This window comes from Acartia tonsa, chromosome 13 (genome assembly GCF_053477335.1).
Source record: "Acartia tonsa isolate MP-2025a chromosome 13, ASM5347733v1, whole genome shotgun sequence".
Taxonomy (NCBI): domain Eukaryota; kingdom Metazoa; phylum Arthropoda; class Copepoda; order Calanoida; family Acartiidae; genus Acartia; species Acartia tonsa.
Genome location: NC_137272.1, coordinates 6,617,870 through 6,643,498, shown reverse-complemented (window position 1 = coordinate 6,643,498; position 25,629 = coordinate 6,617,870). Strand labels below are relative to the sequence as shown.

The 25,629-nt window shown below is 33.6% G+C and overlaps 2 protein-coding genes across 2 annotated transcripts; both read right to left on the bottom strand.

Moving 5' to 3' along the window:
• Positions 1-7,239: 7,239 nt before the first annotated feature.
• On the bottom strand, positions 7,240-13,561 carry LOC145303692 (uncharacterized). Its single transcript, XM_080145293.1, has 14 exons — positions 13,449-13,561; positions 12,949-12,997; positions 12,858-12,881; positions 11,780-11,837; positions 11,362-11,415; positions 10,836-10,887; positions 10,496-10,528; positions 10,041-10,104; positions 9,879-9,938; positions 9,604-9,656; positions 9,128-9,189; positions 8,393-8,446; positions 8,102-8,145; positions 7,240-7,359 (listed from the first exon to the last, which is right to left on the bottom strand). Exons 1-14 carry the CDS (start codon positions 13,537-13,539, stop codon positions 7,341-7,343), a joined length of 717 nt encoding a protein of 238 aa, XP_080001419.1. The 5' UTR covers positions 13,540-13,561; the 3' UTR covers positions 7,240-7,340.
• A 107-nt stretch (positions 13,562-13,668) lies between these two features.
• On the bottom strand, positions 13,669-22,121 carry LOC145304433 (protein trapped in endoderm-1-like). The gene is made up of 13 exons (XM_080146312.1): positions 22,057-22,121; positions 20,585-20,624; positions 19,730-19,858; positions 19,500-19,581; positions 18,864-18,910; positions 18,573-18,688; positions 17,925-17,951; positions 17,510-17,597; positions 16,097-16,117; positions 15,235-15,293; positions 14,800-14,839; positions 14,368-14,504; positions 13,669-13,724 (listed from the first exon to the last, which is right to left on the bottom strand). The coding sequence occupies exons 1-13, from the start codon at positions 22,115-22,117 to the stop codon at positions 13,669-13,671; spliced, it is 903 nt and encodes a 300-aa protein (XP_080002438.1). The 5' UTR covers positions 22,118-22,121.
• Positions 22,122-25,629: the final 3,508 nt, after the last annotated feature.

Genomic DNA, 25,629 nt, shown 5'->3' with positions numbered 1-25,629 from the left:
GGCGCGGCTCCGAGTGCATCAGACCACGACTTGACGGGCCTGGTCTCGGACTTAGCTAGCTGCGGCTTAGCGGGTTGGATACCTGGGGGCCCCAGGTAGAGGGGGCCAGGTGGACATGGCTGGCCGTTGATGAAGGTATCGGCGGAGAAGATAGGCTCTGGAGGGCTGGAAATCTCGGGGAGCGTCGTTGGCAGGTTCTCCAGAGGCACCCGGGGCACTGGAGGCACTCCCATGGCTAGCAGGTTGGTCTCCCTGTGGGCGTTCAGCGCGGTATCCACCCAGTGTGTCCCTCGCTCGACTACGCGCGGCTGCTCCGGCAGAGGGCCTGGCAGGGGCCCCTCATAACTCAACTCTCTCTCTGCGGTCATTCAGACTAAATTAGACTCAGTTCTGTAGCCGTCTGAGCTAAATTATCCGATTACCGTGGTTGTGCACCTAGCGCCGCTCCCACACGGTACGGAAAACGCCGTCAACTGGCGCTTTTAGCAGGCTAAATCTGCTTGCTGTAGGCAATCGTTATTTTAGTCAGATTGGGTCTTCCCTAAGGCCTGAAATTCCTTCCACCCCCAAAAATTTTTTTGAATATTTACCACCCCCATGTCAAGACTCCCTCTTTTTTGAACCATTGTACCCCTTCAAGGTTATTAATATTATCCGTAGCATTAAACCTAAGCGTTCCACAGACATCAATGATGTCTCGATGTATGTTCTGTCTCGCTGTGCTGATACCATTGCCACTCCCCTAACACATGTTTATAATTTATCACTCCAAAATGGCACTTTTCCTGAAAAAATGAAAACTTCCAAAATAGTTGTCCTTCACAAATCTGGTTCACTCAGCGAGGCAGATAATCATCGAGGCATTAGTCTCATTGATAACTTTTCCAAACCCATCGAAAAATATGTCTGTGATATGCTGGTTAAGTTTTTAGAGGATCGGTCTTTTTTTAGCAATCGCCAGTTTGGCTTCATGAAAGGGATCTCAACCTTTCATAATGTATTGAACTTAAGTACAATGATCACCCAAGCACTCAGTCGAAACGCTTCCTGTATGGCCATATTTTTGGACATAAGGAAGTGTTTTGACATGATAAATAGGGACATTCTTTTTAGCAAACTTGAGAATTCAGGGATAAGGGGGGTTGCACTCGAGTGGTTCCGTAGTTATTATGCAAATAGAAAGCAGCGTGTATTTTTTAAGGGCCTTTTCTCCTCTACTATTGAATTCATTATCATTGGCGTACTCCAGGGGTCAGTCCTGGGACCAATTCTTTTTTTAATTTTCATCAATGACCTTGTTTCATGCAGTGAAGAGATCCTAATCAATCTCTTTGCTGATGACGCAGTGGGCTTCATTGAAAAGCAGAATATTATCCAATTAATAAACCTTGCAAAGGAGCTTGTCCCCAGACGGACCCAATGATACAACGCCAATAAGCTTCTCATACACCCCCGCAAGACCAAATGTATGGTCTTTTCCTCCCCCCGAGAGATACTCACCCCCGCTGAGCTCGCAGCTAAGACCAACTTCGAAGTTTATGTAAACATGAACAATCACAATGAAAATGATGAATCAAAAATTACTAAGTTGGATCTTGTTAGCGGTACCAACGAGGGTAGTATCAAACACTTAGGAATTCAAATAGATGAGAAAATGAAATTTTCTTATCATCTTGAAAAAGTCTATAGCAAAGTCTCTAAAATAATTTATAGTATGAAAGTAATGCGTCATTTGTTGGACAAAAAACACCTAAAGCTACTCTATACTTCTTACATTAAGTTGAACATCGAATATTGTTGTCTCCTGTTCACTGCCTGCCCTATGTATCTGTTAGCACCAATTATTAAACTACAAAAGCAAGCCATTAGAATAATTGAAAACTTACCAAGCAGAGCTCACACAGCTGAATTTTTTAAATCTAATGGCATACTTCCATTCAACCTATTAATTGAATTCAATGTTTGTAAATTCATGCACGCCTATAAATTAGGCATTTTTCCTAAAATCTTTGAAAACACTTGGAACTTTGTTCAAGACAGACATACATATGGCACAAGGAACAGGAACAACTTTGCTTACGAACCGGGCACCAATAGAAACTTTCTCCTGCACGCCCCTCTTAACTCTTTTCCAACTATCTTTAACAACCTTCCACTTGAAATTAAGTTAATTGATAATAAAAATATTTTTAAGAAAAAATGTTTTACTTATTACCTAAACAAAATTGAGTTTTAATTAAAATGCAAATATTTTTCTTTCTTTTTACTCAACATTGGTTAATACCAAAGTGTAATCTACACTGTTCTTTTTGGATTTTTCTTTGTTTAAACCAATCAGGAAAGGATTTTTATGTTTTTAAGATTTTTTTTAGATTTTCGCAAGTCTTGTTTCTATCCGTACTCCTTATTTTATTAGCCCTCGACTTTCTGTAAGCATTAAACTTCTTTGATAAAATTCAATAAAACAGCATTTTCTTAACCTCAAATCATAACGAATAGGTTCCGTAGGAACCGACACACATACCCAAGTATAGAGTAGCTTGGCATAGTTTGTTTTTTATCCATTTTTATCGTTTTTTATATCGGTTTTTTATCGATTTTCTATCGGTTCTTTACCCATATTTCAACCATATTTTATTTCTTTTATATCATTTTATCCAGCAGCTAACGAATCACGCAACCTCTATCTATCTAATAAAAATAACAAAGTTTTGTTGAATTTTGGCCGAAAATTTATTTATTTATTCAAATTTTGATATCGAAATTTATTAAAATGACTATCGCAGACTGGTTAAGCTCTTGTACAGAGGGCATAGCCATCTATGAGTCGTAGTCGCTGGAGTCGCCGTAGGCGCCGTCGGGTTCCTGGTTGAGCAGCTCCTCAAGGATGTCCTGCTGGACTGTGACCAGGCGGTCCATTGCGGCGATGGCGTCCATGTTGGCTTGGAAGGACCGGGCGTACGTGGGCATTGCTTGAATTAACCGCACGACTAACCCATAGTTTCCATACATCATGCGGAGGACTTCTTCATCGATGACGTCGTTGCGGAACCTCCTCCACATCAGCATGTCCCCCTCGTACACGACGCCCATCAACCTGCGCTTGACCATAAACCAGAGGTCTAAACAGCGCCTGTCTACCCCCGGAAATGGGAGTAGATCAGGCACTGCCGCGAGGTTCAACAGCTGCTGGACGTCGGGTACGGGTACAGGATCATCTACTTCTTCGCTGGTGTCAAGCATGGCGACGAGCTCCTGTACCTGAGCATGGAGGGGAGCATCCTCCTCACCTCCAGCATCTACCGGAATTCCCGGCGCTCCTCCTGGTATAGCACCTTGGCCTTGTCCTCCTTCCTCTTCTTCTTGATTTGACATCTTGGAAACAATTAAATTTTGACCTAATCTCCCCCATATTTATACCCCCCTTGTGTTTTAATACCATATATTATGTAATCTTTAATTAAATTTATTAATAAGTAATACACTTTCCCCACTTCCGCTTCCCGCTTATTTTCCCCTATGCTTTATAACCAATTGTTTTTCCTCCCGCCTTTTTTATGCGCTATACCAGGAAACCACTCCTCCCCCCACCCCCTTTTTTTTCCCCCCTTGCCTATACCAAACAATACGCGCCGCTCAGTCTGACAAGTGGCCACGGTCGTGAATAAACCGCTCACTACACCCCTTTTCTCCATTCGATTTTCCCTCCCCCCCCATCCTCCCCTTTACCCTTTCAATTCTTTAACTTTTCCCCAATACTTAATCAACTCTTTACTTTACCAACTTATATTCTTTTTATTTATTTCACTTCCTATTTTGATGCCAATACAATATTAATAATATTAATAGGTTTAACCCATAGCAACATATTAACAACATATTTACAGACATCCTATTACTTTACCCATTCTTTTTTTTTTATAATTAAAGTCATTGCAAGATATCTAGGATTTATTAATAAAATAAAATTGATGAATTTATGGTATGTTTTAAAATAAGTACACAAATAATTTTATTTTAATTCTAATTTTTAACAGTACTATTTCTCACTGAACAATTCATCTTAATAGCCATAGTTATTCAAAATTAGCAGCATAACTTTTCAAATGTTCTATTTTTCACGGGTATATCTTGTGGATATTCCTGTGGATTTTTTGTGGATTTTTTGTGGATATCTTTGTAGATATTTTTTGTAGATATTTTTCGTGGATGTTTTGTGGGTATTTTTTGAGGATATCTTGTGTATGAAGTTATAGAGAATTTGACCGTCACTGGCCCTGGACCGGTAATGGCCACTTTCTAGAGTTAAAGTTGGAGACATGCCCCTTCTTGAGCAGTAATCTGCTGAGCAATTTCACTCAATTTATTTTCATGATACTCCATGTCCTTGTTTGGGTTGTACAGAGTGAGTGCCAACTCGGTTTCAAGATAACCCTGCTGGTATAGTAGACGGGCTACCTCACGACGCACTTCCTCGCTGACATTGTCACCATTAACTATATTGAGAAGTCGTTGATATGTTATTGTCAATCGATTGCGTAGCGGCTGCCACATTTGTTGGTATTCTTCCTCTCCGAACATTTTTCGTGCCTAAACAATAGTAAGATTAAGACTCTACTAAAAGCAAAGCTATGACCAAATTAAGCACGCGACAGCGCGCCACAGTTTTTTATCTTTACCATGACCCACTTTCACCCCTCTCTTTTATAAAAAAGGCGTGATTAATATAACGTTTTTTGGGAACCAACCCCTCTCCCCTCTCCCCCAATCCCCCCCACGTCCCACTACATGTTTGTACCCCATTCACAGCTATGATGTGACTAGTTCTCAAAACACAAAAATCAGATTCCGGAGGAATCGAACCTTACACACTTAGGGGACACGCTCCCTTCACCTCAAAATACCAAAATCAGATTCCGTAGGAATCGCATATGACCTATATTTTATTTTTTTTGTACACTAGTGGATTTTTATATCCCTTCTCAAGAAATAAAACTCAGATTCCGTAGGAATCGAAACCAATCATTACTCCTTGTTCACTTAGGTACCTAAATACGTCACATAGGTACGGTTTATTATCTATAGACACATCTTCTAAGTATTGTATTTATTGGTATTGGACCAGCGTTGTCGCGATATTTATCGTTACCCTGTAATTATTAGTGTGGAGATGTCCTTAGACACGGACAAACCCCACTCTATAATGAAAATAATTTGTTACAAAGGAAACTGTCTGGGTAGAGTTGATAAGGGATCACAACGGGAATAGCAACTTCTTACGAAGGTTTTGGTTCCTTAATTGTTCCGAATTTATGCTTGGAGGAGTTGCAACTGACAGTAGGAGGATGTCTGAAATACACAGCAAGATATTGTATTTATTATTATTATCATTATTGTTAAGATTGTTTTGCACATATAACATTGTATCGGCTTGGCAAGCGTCAAAGTACACCAGTGGCTCCACAACCCTTAAAGGGTTATGCCAACTATCTGGTACAATGTTGCATGGAATTTTTCTTGTAAAATGATATTTTCATCCTATTCGAACTGGCCTGGCAACTAGGTGGAGACGAAGTTCGGCCAATTCCATGCTAGGTACTTAATAATAGTTATTATGTAAATTGTTCTTAAACTTGAATCAAACATAACAAACCAGAAGAATCAAACCAATCAAAGCATAGTAACTTAATGTATGATATATACTTAATAAAACATGTTGTACCTTTGAGGAAAATAAATCTTATCTAAATCTTATCTTATCTTAATTACCCCCCCCAAACTAATTTACCCCGGGGGTAAAATTTTTGGGGGGGGTAATTTAATTATGTAAAAAAAGCACCTACCTAATCTATTAAGTTAATAAGTACTATCCTATAACATAAAGTAGTAAGTAAGGTTTATTTGACTATAGCTTCAGATTTCATTACTTTTAATACTGAGTTCTCCTTTTTAGGAAAGCTTCACATAGATCCCATGATGGTTCCACACTATTATAGGTCAATCCTTTGAGTGGTTTTAGGCTATTTTTCTCCTCCCTTTTTACCCTTTAGAAAACACGAGTTCTTAGATGCTAAGGGCGCCACTACTATTCAAATATATAGTAGTATCTCATTCTTTAGAACATAAAAATACAATAATTAACTCACTAACCAATGAACCAATATGATTATACTTTAAAGTGAAGCGTCTTATAGGTCCTGGTAAGTTTTATAACTAGTTTTGAGACACCCTGACATCCTCCCAAAAGAAATCGCCTATAGAAATTCTTTTTCATTATTTAATGAAATATTTAATTTAGTTAGGTATCTATTTTATGGAATCTTCAGTGCTTTACAATTACATCATAGATCCCCGGGATGGTTTTAGCCCTTATAAAGGCCCAAGCAAATAAAACATGATCAAACTATTAAATTTTTTGTTATCATGGTTAAGAACTGTTTTAACTGGTTGGACTATATTGGGGTATAGTCCCTTTTGTGGCAACGCTCTTTAAGGGGCGTTTCTTCGTTTTTTTCACACAAGCTTCTCTCCTATTTCTAGCCCCTGCGGGGGGCCAATTGCTTAACCATGTGGGGCAATCACCTAAACCAATATAACCTATCCTAAAATAAACTATCAGTAAAAGTTTTTTCTAAAGAACATTCAATTTGGGGGGGGGTAAATACCCCCCCCAAAAATTTTTTTTTAAAGAACATTTATTTTGGGGGGGGTAAATACCCCCCCCAAAATCGTTGGGGGTGCCTACGGCACCCCCAAGGTAGGGGTAATTTTTTTTTGGGGGGGGTATTGTTCACAAAATTTTGGGGGTGCCTACGGCACCCCCAAAATCGTTTGGGGGTGCCAAATGGCCCATTACCCCCCCCCTTGGACGCCTATGTTGTGTTTATAACCTTAGGGTACTTTACAATTTATAGTCCGATGCCCCCCCCCCCTCCCTTCCTGATGTAATGTAAATACCCGATAAATTTAAATGACCATGTTTGAAAAGATATTATGATTCAAGCTTAAAGAAACAAGGAAGGCAACATCCATGAAAAGTTACTTATTTGTGCCATTTGAAAAGTCAGACAAATTTGGAACTGTATCTGCAATTAGAAGACCCGGACTCCATTTAGTTATCCTGTGGGTTGTTGGACCTGGCATTTGAGTGTCAGGGACAGCATCCCCGACCGTATGAGCTAATTGATGAGGTAATACACGCAATTATTATATTTGAATTATTATATAACTTCTCAGATAAAAACTTAATGATAACATTTATTTATAAAATACATATATCGACTACACTTAAATGTATAACCAATTATAATATATAACTTGTTCGTTTTTCTAATTTTCTTTCAATGTTTCCAAATAAACCTGAAATGGCTAAAGTCGAAATTAACAAAATCAAGAATTACATCATTTTTGAGATAAGACGCGGTAGCTAATAAACATTCTTTGAATCATGGAAAAAAACGAAAAAGCGGATTTGTCGTATCTTCATAGTAGCTTTTCTAGGTTAGGAAATTGGCCCCTCAGGGTTATCGCCCCCCACAAGGCCTAAAAATTTGAGAATAACTAGCGTGAAAATACGATGAACCCTGCTACTTTGTTTTCTTTCCATGATTCCATTCTTATTTTACAAAAGAACTAAAGAAATTAAAGAAATAATAATATTTAAAATTATTTTAATTTAATTAATTATTGATCTCATTATTAGTTTAGTTCCCAAAGTTTTATAATAACGTTTTTTTATTCGTTAGATTTACAATTTTGGGGACTTTAACTCAATTTTGAAGGGTTACCAAGTTTCAACGTTTCAACCACTAATTGTAATACACAGGAGTGGTAATTTTGTGAATTATTATTTGGAATTTACATTAATTTATTGCCAATTGTTTTATCCCTTTAGATCCCTTCATAAAACTATGTTATTTACTTTGTCTGTCTGGCTATTGTGTGTTAGTCAGCCAGTCGGTAACGCTTATGGAATTATGATTTTCTCGGGTGCCGTCTTAGATAGACCGCTGTTTTTGTTCATTCTTACTTTGTACGTTTGTCCATCCATGATTTTGTTCTCTCTAATTGTTCTTTTACCTATGGATTTAAAAAGATTTACCTTTTGAAAGCTGATCTATAAGATGGATTACAAATTACATAAACCTAGAATAAAAATAATATTAAAGACCTACAGCCAAAAATTACTTTTTTCAACAAATGGTTTTCTATTCAAAATTTCCGTCTTGTGCCACTTCCTAATGAGTAATTATCATATATGTATAATATGTTTGTAGGTCTTTTTGGAAATTCTTCTTTCTTACAATTTATGTATTGATTTCAATTTAACGCCCATTAGACGTCTAATTACTTATCTGTCAGTTTAGTATAAGACAAAATAGATTTATCTTACCATAGGATTTACTAAAGCCGCCAGCCAGGTGGTGAAATAAGCAGGCATATGTGCCTAAATAGTTATTTATTTCATCGTATTATAAACAGCTTTCCGCGGATATAGAATGTACAATTATAAGATTGAAACCAGTTTCTTAGCCCTGAGATGCCGAAGGCACGGGCTAAAAAAACTGGTTTTAATCTTATGATGTACATTTCTATATTCGTAGAAAACTGGATATAATACGATGCTAGACATAGTTTTTTCGTATGGATGAGAACCGGTTCCTATCCACCGGATTCGAATGAATACGAGAAATAGTATTACAATTTTTTAATAGATTTATTACCCTTAATGGTCAATCAGACTCCATAATTCGTCCAAATATTAATAGAATTTTCAGTACATTTATTTATAACATTTTGGGACAATATAATTTTCCAAAAGCTTTATCTCAATTAATCAAACAAATTATAGCTGACTTATTGCATGGATATAATGCCCTTTCTGACCAATATTATAGATGGATTGTTCCCCTACTAGGTTCCTATAGTTCAAATTAAGGCATTGAGAATCTAATTTTTTATAATAATTAATTAAGTTATTACACGAATATTTTGTTTTTATGTAAGTTTAAAAAAAATATATTCTAACCTCAAAGTAAAGTTTAGATGTTATTAACCAACAAAGAAAAAATGTAATATAAAAAAAATATTTACAGGAATAGATTAATGTGATATGAATTATTCTCACCCTTGGGAACTTTTGAGCGCCAGGATCTAATACTCTTATCAACAGTCCAGGAAATTGTAGACCTAAACCAGAATTTAGAAGCTTGTAAATTAAAGTGACGCCATACTGGCCTACCATTGGTGAATTAAAATGTATACTGACCTGCTATTGGTAATATATTCTGCGTATTTGCCTATTATTGGTCATTTGTATTGTATGACGACACTTTGTATAGGCACTATAAACAGCGTCAGAATATTATTCGTAAAATAAAGCATTGTGATGTTTGTTCATCCGTCTGTGGCAACTTCGAAACCAATTAATATCCACTGGATTTAAACCGGTTCTATGCCATACTGAAAAATCATTTATCGTATAGTATCAAATCCAGTTTTCTTCGATTATAAAAATGTACAATAATAGGTTTTAATCTTAAAATTGTACATTTGTATATCCGCAGAAAGCTGTCTATAACACGAAGCTATAAATAACTATACCTAGATTGGCCACTAGAATTACCCCAACAGTAAAAGTAAGGTTCAATTCTTGTCTAAATAAACAAGAGTTTTAAATTTTAATAAACCTATCATAATTTTAAAAAGCATAGTATGTTTGTCTGTCTGTTCAATAAGATCTCGGAAACATTTTGACTCGATTTTATGTTATTTTGTGGGTAGGAAAATCAACCATCGAAGAGTAAGAGCCATTTTTTTTATCAAAGCCTATACAATTCAAATTTAAAATTTATTGCAGATGCGTATATAAAATTTACCTGTTTCGTCTCATTCTTTTTAGGGAATGAGTTCTTTCGAGTGCTTCGACGTAGGAAACTCTGAAAACAAAATATTATCTTCGATGAAAATCATAGAATTAATACCATTTATGTTTCCCCGAAGGTAATTAATAACAGTTATTAGAAAAATATCTATTATACCTGGAACATTTGGAAAGTCTTCTTGTTGGGAGGAGCAGCATCCCTCCGGATATTCCAGTCTCACCTAGTCACAGGTAAGTAACAAACATTATTAGTGATACTTTTTAAATCACTAGCGGCTACACACAGACATACAATAACATCTTGTTACTTTTATATCAGGGTACCGAATAATTGGGATATATTTATGTGTGTAAAAATAAATTTTGAAAAATATTGTATCAGATTTGTTCAAAAAACACTTAGTATTGGTTCTGGGCTGCTTTTAGGATATTTAAAATGGAAAAAAGTTAAAATATGCACCTTATCCGTAAAAATTATAATTATTTATTTCACGCAACCTCTCGACATATACCTATGTACGGGGATAACCTCCCACTGTCCCCTAAGAGGCATATATGCCAGAGGCCAGCTAATAATTTACATTTTTATCAAAAACTAAATTCAATTGTTACCATTATTTGTGTTTCTGTCGTTCAAATCTTCATCTAGAATAAAAGTTTTAGTATCTTATAAAAAACTAATTATGAAAAATAATAGAAGTCTCAATTTCTACACAGATTTTAGGAATCAAAGCTTTTCAATTCAGAATCTGTACGTAAGGACAGTTTTTGTAAAAAAAAGTCAGATTGATCAATGGTCTGATTTTTAAAATTATGCACGGCTTTCAAAGTTCACTTTATGTATGTACTTTTAATGGATGCTGTCTTCCTCGTAAAATAAAAAAATACAGATTTAAAAGTACATTTATAATTTAAACAAACAATGAAATTTAATTAATAATGGTTGAATTACCAATTTCAATCTGATTATTTAGGATTAGCTTGAACGAGTTCTGTACAATCTCCTAAAAAATGATAAGATAAAAATTTTAGGATCTTGAAATAAAATCGAAGTACAGTGGGTTTCGTCTATTATCACATGATCTTTTGATGGGTAATTTTAAGTTAGGTTAGGTAAATGTTCATGGTTGCCCCGCAGAGTTAGGAAATTGGCCCAACAGGGGATAGAAATATAGAAATAGCTACTTTGAAAAAACGACGAAACCCGGTACTTCGTTTTCTTTCCATGATCAAAATTTTAGTTATCTTATATTTTTTCGTTTATTATATACATAAATCTTGATTTTTCGCTTAATCAATTCTAATTTTTTTCTGAAAAATACAAATTTATTGGTCCCAGGGATCTAAAGGGACAAGACACTGGCCAATAAATTGATGTAAATCCCCAATGAAGATACACAAAATTACCCCTTCTGCAGATTACAATTAGTGGTTCAGAATACGTATAAAACTTTAGGTACTAATAATGTATAATTAACCTCCGTATCTTCAGCGCTAGAGCTAGAGGAGCTTCGCTCTTCTTGAAGTATTTCCTAAAATATTTTCACCATTTAAAACTAATTTATTAATAACAATTAATAATAAAATAAACTTGATTATATGGGAAGCCTCATTTTAAAGAGGGCTTACTTTTTACAACAAATTAAGGGTATAGTCCCTTTCGTGGCAACGCCCCTTAAGGGGCGTTTCTTCGTATTTTCACAGTAGCTTTTCTCCTTTTTCTAGCCCCTAAAATACGACGAATCGCCCCTTATGGGGCGTTGCCCAAAATTAATACTACTTTTACAGACTTTAATGTTGAAAATCATAGTCACTTTAAGTATAAGTTCATGTTAATTTGTCCTTTTTTGTCGCTTTTATGGATATTGTTATTTATAGTATTTGTTCAAAATTTACCTTAAAAGATTTAAGAATAGGCTGTGTGTTTATAATCAGTCCATCCTCACTATCTAAGCTAAATTCAAAAGAAACGAAAATATTTAAAGATTTTTGTGAAAGGTTTTGTGTTTTTTATTGGTAAAAACAAGGACAGTTTTATCATACTAACAGTGCCTATAAAAAAAGGAATAGATTGAAAAACTTTTGGCCAAAGTATTACGAATGACGCCATATTAGAATAATGGATTACCTTAATAAGACACCATTCGGGCCAAACGTTTTCAAATTTATTCATTGTGTCATTGAAAAACAACCATAGGTGTCGCTTAGCAAGCCAAGTAGCAGAAAATGATTTAGAAGCAGACAATAAAAGGTCATTGAAAAAGAAAGGGAGGTAGTTGTCTGTATATACATCTATACTGTAGATCTGTTCTCCCAATTGATTAATTCTTTAATCATAATCTCCTAGTACAACTATTATGTAACTAACTAAGTATGTCCGTTTGTCTGTCTGTCCCCTACCATACATTATCTAGTTGTGTCCAAACGTTTAAACGTCTAATTATTATCTAAAGAAGGAGTAGTTTTTTGGCATCATCATTGAGGATGTACATCAATTTATCGGCCATTGTCTTTTCCATTTAGATCCCTAAAAAATCTACTTATTAACCCAAAGCAAATAAAAACAACATTTAAAAAACGCCAAAGAAAATGTTTATTTGCTTTGCTTTCCGCCAAGCCAATATTTATTTTGCAATAAAAGAAATATGTAAACAAACATTGCAGACATTTTTTGCACATGTTTTTTAATGTGCCGTATTTGAAATAAATGTAGGAAGTGTAAAAGAATAGTTATTTATCGCATCGTATTATAAACAGCTTTCCACAGATATAAAAATGAAAGTTTTTTAGTCCCGAGATCACCAAAAACCAAAAACCATCACAGGACCTATGTAAAGCTTATAACCCTAAACAGAGAACCCAATCGGTTCAGTAGTTTATGAGATCTTAAGCATCAGATATATTATTTTATATAATAGGATATACATTTAGTTCTCAAAATTATTTGTTTTTTATTTTTATATTAAATAGGTACCTTTGTCTGATTCTTGAAACTCGACTAAATAAATTAAATATAGATTTATTTTTTAGATTTAAGATATTTTTTTTAATTTTCGAAGTTTTACCTATAATCTGTGGTAGTTATTTGTGGAAGAAATCTACCATCTACTAATACTAAAAATAATATCTGGTTTTTATAAAAAGAAAGAAATTAGTACAATATTATTTACAAGCGGCACTGTCCCTAACATCTAGGGATAGAGAGGGGATAAATAATTAGCTAAGAATCATCCGAAGACTTATATCAGAAAATAAAACAGCCAAAAACCATCAAAGGACCTATGTGAAGCTTAGCTAAAATTTAGAACCCAATTGGTCAAGTAGTTATTGAGAGCTTCAGACAAAAACCCAGAACAGCTTTTTTCTAAGCTGTTAGAAACCGATTTGATTTAACATAAAATGAGTCATTTTTTGTAATTTACTATGAAAAATAGAAGCAGCTTACAGTGCCTGATAAAAATGACGTCATATTGCAATTGACCAATGGTAAAATATAAACCGGCATATCATTGGTGATTTGTATTGTATGACGTCATTTTTATTAGGAACTAAAAGCTACTAATACCCTGGTCCGATTTCTTGTCTGTTTTCCTGGCATACACTTGCTGTAGAGGAGCTGCTACACTTGTCATCCAACTTGACAGGGAGTTTTTCATTGCACTCCAAGAGGAAGGTTTGCTTTCTAACAACAAATAATGGAGGTAAGGAAAGTGTCATGTGTGACGTCATAAAAATACGTCTAAATCCACCCATCTCTTTTTTAGTGGTTTCCTTTCCCTTCTCCTCTAATTCTTGCTTTTTAGACGTATCCTTATGGCGTCACACATGACACTTTCTGTATCTTAACAAATAACATCAGGGATGTTAAGGGATAGGGATATTGACAAAAAAATGGTGTATGATAAACATTATAGGTGGAAAAGTTTAGACACTGAAGGCTTGTACAATTTTAATAAAGATTTGAGAAAAGTATCATCGGTGTTTGAGCCAACGAATTATAGATCATGTTTATAAAACTTTGGGTACTTAAAAAAATTACAGTTCATTTTCCCGCCTCCTTATAAAACAACCATATGTAGAATTACAAATTTATTATAATATCAAGATATCCAAATAGATAAAGATAACGTGTAGATTCGCTTTAGTCATGGGGATCCTTTTCATGAATCTCTGATGCCAATCTTATACAAGAGTTGAGAAAATTACGCTTCCAACCATTACATAGATATATATTTTTTTGACGTTCATCCAATAAAAGTTGGCTATGAGAAAATTTGAAAAAAGAACATTCCTGTTGCTTAATTATCTTTAATAGCAGCCGATAACATATCTCCATTTTAAACATCCAGGTTTTTAAATATGTACTTATCTAAACAAGATTATACTTGGTTATAGAGTAGCCTCGTATTTTGAGAGGCTCAATCAATGTAAACCTAATACAATATAAACCCCAATGGCTGAATAAGGCTCAGAAAAATCCTTACCTTTATGATATTGAGGTGGTTTTGTATCGTCAGCGAATTCCGAGTTGAAAACCGTGTTTTCATTGTCACAGTTCAAGTATTGTGAGTTGGCAGCTGTAAACCTGTTTTCGGTTGGCAACCCCAATGTGCAGTTGGGCCTAAATTATAAGGAAAGATAATGACTCATTATTAATGAGCGATCCATTTAGATATTAATATCTCAGACTATTATTAAAAATCTCTGGAGAGGTCTTAATTTGTTAGATAAAATATCGATATTTAAAATCATTTATTCAAGTAATAATAAAATCTATAATTATTTTTTTATTAAGATGTCTAAAAAATGTATTTGCATTTGTTAATGTTCGTTTGTCTGACTGACTTGTTTGTTAATCTTCTCTTTTATGGATGTTATCATACTTGTTAATACATTATTTTTTTTAGAAAAAAAACCTGAATCTCGCATCAGTCTGTGCCATTGATGATTCTATTTCTGAAACAATGTAATTCTTATATCAAGAGTTTTGTTTATGTCAAAATTCAAAAAATATTTTCCTTAAACAATTATAAGAAATGCATTGTGTCGGAAAATCAAATGTTAATAAATTATAGTCTTTTTACTTAGAAAGTAAACTATAGATAAAAGTAATATCAAATTTCCAAAATATTTTAGTTGGCTCTTTATTAACATTTTAGTTAGAAAAAGAAAAAATAGAAAATATTTGTAAGGGGTATTTTTTTCTCTCTTGGGAGGGTGGATGTTTCCTTCTCCAAAATAGTTTGATAACATCCCTGGACCTATAAAAACTAGATTGCACAGGAAATCCATATCGGTCCAGTGGTTAGCAAGATCCATATAGACATACCATTACTTTACTATAAGGCTACCTGGATGTACAAAAACGCTGTGCTTCCTGTTCAAATTCTCTCCATGTCCAGCTATACGCCTATAGTTTCAATACTTTTATATAACAAGAACAATTTTGCCACGAAGAATAGAGATAATCTAGATATATTGATTAAATCGGTCAATAGAAGAATACTGACATAACATTCCAACCATCTCATTGGTTAAAACATTTTACAGATCTTGGTACGTAAGGACATAATTCTAAATTCGTTCGCATTATTAGTCAGCCATAAATTGTCGCATATCTTACTTTTTTTGGGTAAATTAATTCGTGTAAAAATTTCTTCCCTCGAATAATGTAAAGCATATGGCAAAGTTAGAAACATAATTCTTTATAAAAAATAATTACATCGTCGAAAAAATCGTCTCAAATTTCGTTGCCCGAATCTTAACAAAATGTGAACAATGGTTTAAGTCTGCAAAAAATCCCTTATTGACGCAAAATAGGGCCAGATGGATTATCTAGATATATTACGTCTATTGAACAAACATACTGACACGTTTATTTACAGAGAACCTTAATAGTTATTTCTCGCATCGTATTATAAACGGCTTTCCGCGGATTTAGAATGTACCATTATAAGATTAAAACCAGTTTTTTAGCCCCGAGGTGCCGAAGGCACTGGCTAAAAAAACTGGTTTTAATCTGATGATTGTACATTTTTATATTCGTAGAAAGCTGGACATAATAGGATGGTAGACATAGTTTTTTCGTATGGATGAGAACCGGTTCCTATCCACCGGATTCGAATGAATACGAGAAATTTATATAAAAATACAACTTAGTATATTCTAAAACTGTAAATACAGGAAATAAATTGTATGACAAAGTATTTTTACCTGTTTGTCTTTCTAATTGTCCTGAAATTGTTGAAAAATTATAAAAAATTCATTAAATGTATAGTTTTATATTATAGAAAACTTTCCGCGGATATGTTAAGATAAAAACCAGTTTTGTTAGTTCCATGGGATCGAAGGCCTGGGCGAACAAAATGGTAATAATATAAGGATTTTTATTTTATCATTTGTAGAAAATTAGCTATAATGCGATTTTTAGGTATGGCTTAGAACTAGTTCGAATCCTGCGGATATTAATCGATTTCGAGCCCATACTGGAAAAGATTAAATTTTTACTCATGATTTTTTCTCTTTAATTTTATCTAAAGTGGGGGGGTGGGGGCAATCAGGATCGTAAAATTCTGTCAAGGAGCATACCCCCTACAATGGATGTATATTGTCCAATTTTTGGAAATAGTTCATTCTGACCACTTGTAAGAGCTGTACAGAAGTTTGAATAAACATATCTCACAAAGTTATGAATGATAGTTTCAAGATATGTTTATCCTTTTTTTGTGTTTGCGTCAATTTCAGGTACATGGGATAGGTAAATGCGTAAACAATCTTTTTGTCTTTCTCAATGATGACAAACAAAATAATCCTTTTTATGGATTAAATCATTGGATGAAATTTTGGATATTGCTACCTTGAATCAATTAATCAGGATTGAATAAAAGTTTAATAAAATTAAAACAGCAAAACCAGCTGTTATGAAACTTGGATACTAGTACAATTTGAGGTTCAATGTATAACTATTAGGTTTTTAATCATTTGTTACAAGTTACAAGTCTATATCCTATGCTATATTCTTTTTAAAATGATATTCATTAAAGGGCGAATATAGGTTTGATATAATATGAGCTTATTTCAAAGGTGCCATTATATAGATTATAAATAACTTAAAGATATTGACATATCTAATTGTATAAGTCTGTTTATAGCTTAAAACCTGTCTAACTCAAGATAATATTATGTAATTAGTGTGGTTCCCTAAGAACTCAAACACCCTAGCATCACACAAGGCTTCGTAGCAATGTTGAATTAAAAAGCATTCGTTAAAGGATAGTCGTAATAACGTGGAAACCAATTAATCAGGGGTAAATATACCCATCTTCTACCTTCATACAAATTATATAAAGTAAAATATTTAAAAGTTTTAAAAAACATCAAATAATGTAAAAAGTAAACAAAAATAAATGATAAAATTTTCTTGGAGGAAGAATGATTTCAAATCCCTATTTTTTTAAGGTTCGTGTGTGTGTGTGTTAAAATGGCGTACTTGAGGGTTTTTATATTTTCCAGAATTAACCAATGATCTTTGTACAGAAAATAAACTTTAAGACGTATTATTTACCCTAGTCAAAACTATTGGCGTACTTTTACGCAAATTATAGTAGAGCATCATAATAATGTAACCTTAGGATGCAGGTATAGCAGAATAGGATAACTATGTATGGTAGTCCCAGGCCAAGGGGTAGAATGATAGAATTCGGGTCCATTTCATCTAAAATTACTCTCATTCATTAAATTATTATTTAACAACTTTTAAAGGTTTTTCTACATTTAGGGTAGTTTCTTTGGTCCATCTGTAGGTTCAAAATGAATAGCTGTGGTCGTTTATTTAAGGTTTTTAAAGATTCCCTTTTAATTTCAAACTTGCTTTATAATCATAACGACAGAGCTATACTCTAATATCATAATTGAAGCAAGTCCATATAATCAATTTAAAACATCAATTATTTTTAGCTATTTTTACAACAGCTTTCAATGAAATATATATGAAAATGGATATAAAATATTGATTAAAATTTAGTTAATTTTTAGTTGTTACCTGGAGAGGCATAAATAGTGCAGGTTCCTTAAATAAAATAAAAGATACATTTATGGTGTACAAAAGGTGTACTTAAAACAATTTACTACAGAAAAAATATATCAAACCAATATCTGAATAGTTATTAATTAACGCATTGTATTATTATCCGCGGATTTTTCCGGCTGAGAACCGGTTCTTATCCACCTGATATAAATCGGATTTAAAACCATACCGGAAACAATGTTACTTGTAAACTTTATATTGAAAAAATATCAATTTATTAATATATCAGGCGATATTATTATATGTTTAAAACAATCCCATTAGATTGTAAAAGTATTTTTCAAAATTTTAAATAAACAATTTAAATTGACCTGATAATGGGTCATAACCCAGATGGCCGACAATATTAAAGAGAGGGAATAAATTATAAACAAGACAAACCAACACTGTCTGTTTATTACACTAGTCCCCAAAGTTTTATAATAAGGCTTTCTTATTCATTGACTTAAGAACTTTGGGAACTTTTTGATTAGTTGGTTTATTAACTCTAGAATCTAAGCGTTTCAACCACTAACTTTGGGGTAATTTTGTGTATCATCATTGGGTATTTACATCAATTTATTAACCTTTGTCTTATCCCTTTAGATCCCTGCTTAAATTTACCTGACAAAGGATCATAACCCAGATGTCCGACAATATTGAATAGAGGGATACTCATAAGGAAGAAATTATACACCAAACAAACCAACACTGCTAATAAACTTGTCCTTGTTGTCAAACTTAAAAAGATAATATATATTAAGAGTGATATAGCATCTAAAAAAAACTGTTGTGCCGTCAGCTTTTTAACACAGTTTAATTCAAAAATATACAACATAAAGATTATAGTCTCTTTTTGTAAGAGAAATATTTTTTTTAATTTCTTTTACTTCAAATAAAGTAAAATGATTAGACCTTATTGTTGTACAAACAGCTGCCCATCTGTTTAATGCTAATGCTGCCTATATAATAAAATAAAAATTTAAAAATTCATATAAAAAATATCAAATCTCACAAAATGCCTATCTTATATAATGCCTAATGCGTTTTTTTTGATATAGCCATAATTTAAAGTAAACCATAGAACCCTACAGCTTACTCCAACCCTTATTTAAATTAAACAAATCTTTTAGGATCTCTAAATCTGGGGTGGTTTCCTAACTTTAATAAGCTATTTAAAAAATTTGTGGCTGTGTTTGGTGCTGTAGGAAAATGGGGATAGATGTCAAAGCCTTTGGCCTACCTATTCTATGGACGTCATAGTAAAGGGAAAGAGAAGGGGGATAGAAACAACCTAGAAATGAAATTCGGCATAGGATTTTTCCTGACATCAGTGGAATAGGTAGGCCAAAAGCAGTGACATCTATCCCCATTTTGCTAGGGCACTATAGCCAGTTACCTAATTTTGACCTCAGATATTAATAAATAGGTTCGTTCATGTTTAGGGCAGGGAATGTGTTAGATAGGGGGATTGATATATTAGCCAGCTGGGATAAACAATAAACATTGAGGGGGGAAGGGGGTGATTTAACTCCTGATCTAAATGTAAACCTGTATACATAGAAGGCTGCCATGATTCCAGTAGAAAACGAAAGCCAACAGCTTACAAAATTTCGAATTCTCGTGGCAATGCCTAAAATAACAAGGACAATTAGAAGCAGCAGTAGAGATATTTATACTAAAATATATAATTCATTTGTTCAAAAAAATAAAATAAGTTTTTGTCTTGAATTTCTTATTCTATTGCATGGCCGTCGAAATTAATGTTTAAAAATTGTTACCAGCAAGGTACAGTACCAGCAAAATAATGGAAAGCCAGACTTGGAAATATAAATGAACAGTAGATGATATCAGAACATGTCAAACAGATAATTAGCATCGTTGTAGGGTGGCTTCGCAACTTTCTCTCTCTAAAAGGTTACAGATGAAATTTAGGGATCTGAAGGGATAAGACAATGGCCGAAAAATTGATGTAAATCCCCAATGATGATACAAAAAACTACCCCTTCTGCAGATTACAATTGTTAGTTGAAACGTTTGGGCAATGAACTTTATGAAATATCCAACGCATATAACACGTTATTATAAAATTTTTGGGACTAGTGTAATAAACTGCGCAATGTCCTCACTTCCCTGGAAAATAATAAGCAGGTATACCATTGAATAAAAAATGGAAAAAGGATGACAACAGCCGAGTAGAAAAGCACAAAAAATAATGGATGGACAAACTGATAAAGTAAGTTATAGAGTAAATTTTCAGTGGAGATTTAAAATAAGGAAAAGAAAGAGATAGAATATGTTATTATTAAACATAAGATAATCTCGAAACATAAAACAATATATTTGTGCTGGATGCTCTTTAGTAATAGGTATCTAATTCAAAATAGATCATCAACCTAACCAAACCATTTACCCCATAGCAATATATTAGAGTAAGCTTAGAAATATTGAAGTAAAATTTTTCTTTTTCTAGCGGGTGCGTTCATAGCATTTAGGAGCTTTGTATATTCGAAGGAGTACGGAAAGAAGGAAAATAGCCTAAAACTACCCAGGCAAATATAAGACAAAAAACCTTACTACTTTATAAAATAGGATAATGCACTCATAACAAATCAAATTTGAAATTTCTTTTTTACCTGGCTAGAACCAGAACACACATGGCATTTAATATTGTACCTAAAGTAAACCAATTTTAGCAGGGATCTAAAAATAAAAGACAATGGCTGATAGATTAATGTACATCTCCAATGGAGATAAACAAAAACTCCTTCTATAAATTACAGTATGTGGTTGAAATGTTTAAACACTCAACTTAATTACCAAATAATCAAATTCAAGAAAAGTCCCCTAAGTTGTTAAGCCAACTCCATTTGAAACTTTGGGGACTAGTGTAATTAACAGCCCAATGTTATCTCCCTCCCTCAAGGACGTCCAAGGGGGGAGGGGATTACCCCCCCCCCCCCAATAAAAAAAAAATAAAAAGCTTTTAGGAAATATAATGATACAAAACATATACGTCCAAGGGGGGGGAGGTAAAATTTTGGATTTTCAATTTTTAACCCCCCCCCCCCAAATAAGAAAAATGCCTCTATAAAATAAAGATTCCCCCCCCCCCAAAATGAGCTTGGGGGTGCCGTAGACACCCCCATAATTTTTATTTTCAAAATTTTACCCCCCCCCAAGTAAAAAAGCTTGGACGCCCCTGATACAAAATGCAAAAAGTCAAATTCAAATATTTGCAAAGTATCTTTACGATACGATCTTTTATTTGTAAAACATGTTAAATTGTGATTTGTGTTTGTAAGATTGTTTAAAGCAAAGGATCTCGACTTCTCCCATAATATATGACTCTTATTTTTAATTTTAGTTTTATAAAGAATATTTTTTTTTTTTTGGGGGGGGGGTTGGGGGGTTTAGGGGCTTATTTTCTTGAATGGGGGGTGGACTCTTCCCCCAAAATTATAAACCTTCCTCTGAGTACCTATGAGAAGCTAACCTCTAAAGAAAACCATGTCGGTTCAGCGGTTGGCGAGACAGACAGACAGATAGACAAACTATCAGAGAGATACTTTATTATAAGTATAAACCTATAATAGAATTGATGGAACTCCTCCGGCAAAGAAATCTTTATCTGGAATCCGACAGACAAACAAACAAACAAACAGACAGACAAGCAGACAGACAAACAGACAGACAAACATACAGACAAGCAGACAGACAAACAGTCAGACAAACAGACAGACAAGCAGACAGACAAACAGACAGACAAACAGACAGACAACAGACAGACAAGCAGACAGACAAGCAGACAGACAAACAGACAGACAAGCAGACAGACAAACAGACAAACAAACAGACAGACAAACAGACAGACAAACAGACAGACAAGCAGACAGACAAACAGACAGACAAGCAGACATACAAACAGACAGACAAATAGACAGACAAACAGACAGACAAACAGACAGACAAGCAGACAGACAAACAGACAGACAAACAGACAGACAAACAGACAGACAAACAAACAGACAAACAGACAGATAAGCAGACAGACAAGCAGACAGACAAGCAGACAGACAAACAGACAGATAATTTCTTATTAATTAACCTATAATAGAGTTGATGGAACAAATAACTCCGCCGGCAAAGAAATGAGTATCTGGAAGCATTGCGGAGTCTAAAATTATTTTAATTAGAAGATTTTTTAGTAGAATGGTTACTTTTCAGATATTTTTAAAAGCGAAGCTTTTCTAAAATTAGAGGCGGTCCGTATGCACTTTGCATGGTGATTCCTGTAGTAGTTAGATGACAAAGCCAAAATTGTGTCAAAAATGAGCCTTGTTACGTAATAAAATGAGGGAGATAAGAGGAGAATTGGGAAAGAAAACCCGTAAAAAAGAGATGGATAATCCCTTATTTTTATTACATCACATGGATGATTTATGACACAATTTTAACACAATTTGGGCTTTGTCTAGTTAGATACGATTTAGAAAGCACTCTATAATCGTTACCAGAATGTCCGTACCTCCATTTTAAAAATGTTGATTTTTCACTTTTTTAACATCAAATTTTTATGTGATAAAATTATTTAAATATCCGATTTTTGGAATACTGATTCCTTGGACAACAAAGTGCAATGTGATAAGCGAAGCATCTCTATAATTAAGTCCTAAAAACGTAAGTATGTCCTTAGACATTATCCTGTGTTTAAGCAGATTTTCAACAAATTTACATACAATTTTAAATTGAACGTTTATAAATTTATGTTTTGATTTTTCAGTTCTGACACTCTACAAGTGTTAAAGTTCGTATGTCCTACCGTTTCAGAGTTTCGATTTTATGGATGTTGTCATCCTTGTTTTTTACATTGTTTGATTATATATGCCAATCTTAAGTCAACCATAGCCTAGCCACTTTTATTTAATGACAAAGGTTCAAAGTCGGTTGTAGAGCAAATGTTTAGCGGTCATTTAGATAAATATATAGAAATTAGAAGACTCCCAAATCTTTTATACAAAATGTTTGATATAATGTACAAAAAAACTTTCATAGTTTAGACCGACTGACCAAGTTAATTATGTACAATTATATTTGTACAGATAATCTTCACAAAAACTTTAGCCGTATATCATAAATAGCAGCTGAGAAACCTAGCTGTTTAGGGACAAAACTATTGACGTTATAATAACGAAGACTCAAATTTCCAAATTCTTTTTTATTACACTCTGCTATAAAAACTGACGCCGATTAATTGAAAAGAATCCTAAGCCATTTGCTCTGTTTATTTATCTATCTTTCTATTTGCCTAGTTTTTCAGAGATTAGGGATAGAACATTATAAAATGGAGCTGACTCATTACACGGGGATCTTAAGAGATAAGACAATGGCCGATAAATTGATGTACATCCTCAATGATGATACACAAAATTACCCCTTCTGTAGATAACAGTTAGTGGTTGAAACGTTGAACCAACCAATAAAAATTCAATTAAAGTCCCCAAAGTTGTTAAGCCAACGATTAAGAGAACTTTATTATAAAACTTTGGGGACTAGTGTAATAAACTGCTCATTGTCTCTCTATCCCTGTATATAATCTATCTATCTATCTGTGTGGAGCTCTGTTTATTTAGAATAAACCCTGATATTTGTAAATGATTTTTTTTGTAGCAAACATATTCTATAAGTATTCACGTCTTTCTGTCCTTCTGTCTGTAATGGTGACCCGATTTTTATTAACCCAACTAACTCATGCTATGATTATTTGTAAACGGGAAAAAATACATAGGCTCTTAAAGGTCCCAAGGGGGAAGGGGAAGGTAAAGGGTTGTTTACCACTCATAAACTGTAAAATCCCCTTATTTTACCCCACTAAAAATTAAAAAATACACTAAATTACCCTTTTTAAACCTTTGTTTTTGACCCCATAAATTGCTCACTCTATTACATTTTTAATAGCGTATAAGCTGCGCTAGTATTATACTATTTTTACTCTTGTTTACCTAGGGTATTTGTAATTTACAAATACGAGAATAAATAAAACACAATCACAAACAAGGGATATATGGACAAACTTTTGATTTTTTTCTTGAATATTTTTTGCATTTTTGACTTCAACAAAGCGTTCAAACTGACCAAACTACTAAAGAGATTAGTCAATATACGATACATTTATGTAGATTCTTAATGTTAAAACACAAATCTACCCCTTCTGTAGATTAAAATTATTGGTTGTGAAGTAAGGACACTCAATTTGATAAACAAACCAATCGAAATTCATTTAACGTCCCCAATATCATTAAGCCAACAAATAAGAAAACGTTTTTAAAAAAACTTTGGAAACTCGTGTAATAAACAACCCATTGTCCCCTCTCTCTTTGGGATTTATGAATAACTAAAACCATTTATTTTATTTTTAATATTGATTCATTGCTATATCCTTTTATCCATATAAAATGTTGTTTTATAGCTCACTTTTACGCATATAAAAAGTAAAGAGAGGCTTTTTTATACGCCATATGAGGTCACAGTATGATAAAAGGATAGTCTAACAGTATATTTTTTTTATACTGTTTTATAAAGATAATATTAAGTGTTCTCCTTAGTCTCCTAGTCCCCCTAGTTTTGAAAAGTAAATGAAAATAAGAAGGGGAGGGATGAGAAGTTGTTATTTTAAAAAGTTTGTGTTTTATTTAGGTTAGGTTGGCCGGTTATATTAGGTACAGGTTAGCCCCGCAGGAGGGTTAGGTCACAGTAGGTATAGCTTACGCGGGGTAAGTCATAAAAAAATAACAATTCCCCCCTTATTCTAACCCATTTTAAAAATATGAGAAATGGTTGTGTGCTCGCTGTGGAAAGCACCGAAATATGTGTCTAATGATATTGGAACCTTTCAGGTCCAACATCTAATGAAAAACAGGGTAGCAATATATGTCCCTTTCAAATTTTACATCCAGGGTATTTGATATTAGGATATCAGCAGACTCCCAACTCTCTGAAAGTCCTGTGGTAAGTTTCATTTGTCAAGTTGATTGTTAATTTTGACAAATTTGTATAACTTTATATCTATGCATTTTGTCATCCTTGTTTTAATTATCATTTGTTTATTTATGAATGTGATAAATACCGAGAATTAATATCCTAATTACCTTTAATATTCATATTGGTATTCTGTGAAAAAAGAAAAAAATATAACAATAAAGATAACATCAATTAAAGCGGAACTGAACAATTATTTTATGTGTATGGATTTAAGTTAGAAGATACTGGGTAAATTCTTTAGAATTATTTTGAAATTATTCTTTGTTGTTACTGTAACTCCCATGCATGGTTTTAAAAATATCAACTCACTTTAACATGTATTATTCCTAGCCATATTGTTAAAGTTTATGCATCATTGCGTGGACACTCCTTAGATTCCCGCCTATATTTGTTTATCTTTCACTCTGTGGGTATTTACTTTAAACCTTTTTATCATGGAGAGGGGGCATTGGGCTGTTTATTACACTAGTTTTCAAAGTTTTATAACATCGTTTTCTAATGTGTTGGCTTAACAGCTTTTTGAATTTTGGTTGGTTGGTCAGTTGAGTATCCAAACGTTTCAACCACTAATTCTAATCTACAGAAGGGATAATTTTTGCATCAATTCATCGGCCATTGTCTTATACCATTAGATCCTCTT

Bases quoted from the DNA above. Each gene is read 5' to 3' on its own strand.
- LOC145304433 (XM_080146312.1), bottom strand. From the start codon at position 22,117: ATGCTTCCAGATACTCATTTCTTTGCCGGCGGAGTTATTTGTTCCATC. The intron at 17,952-18,572 runs GTAAATTTAAGC...ATTTTATTTAAG, and splicing joins GGGTTATGATCCTTTGTCAG to GAACCTGCACTATTTATGCC. The intron at 16,118-17,509 runs GTTACATTATTA...CAACAATTTCAG, and splicing joins TGCTATACCTGCATCCTAAG to GACAATTAGAAAGACAAACA.
- LOC145303692 (XM_080145293.1), bottom strand. From the start codon at position 13,539: ATGAAAAACTCCCTGTCAAGTTGGATGACAAGTGTAGCAGCTCCTCTA. The intron at 12,998-13,448 runs GTATTAGTAGCT...TATTATTTTTAG, and splicing joins AGACAAGAAATCGGACCAGG to TATTAGTAGATGGTAGATTT. The intron at 10,529-10,835 runs GTAATTCAACCA...CTTTTATTCTAG, and splicing joins AAATAATCAGATTGAAATTG to ATGAAGATTTGAACGACAGA.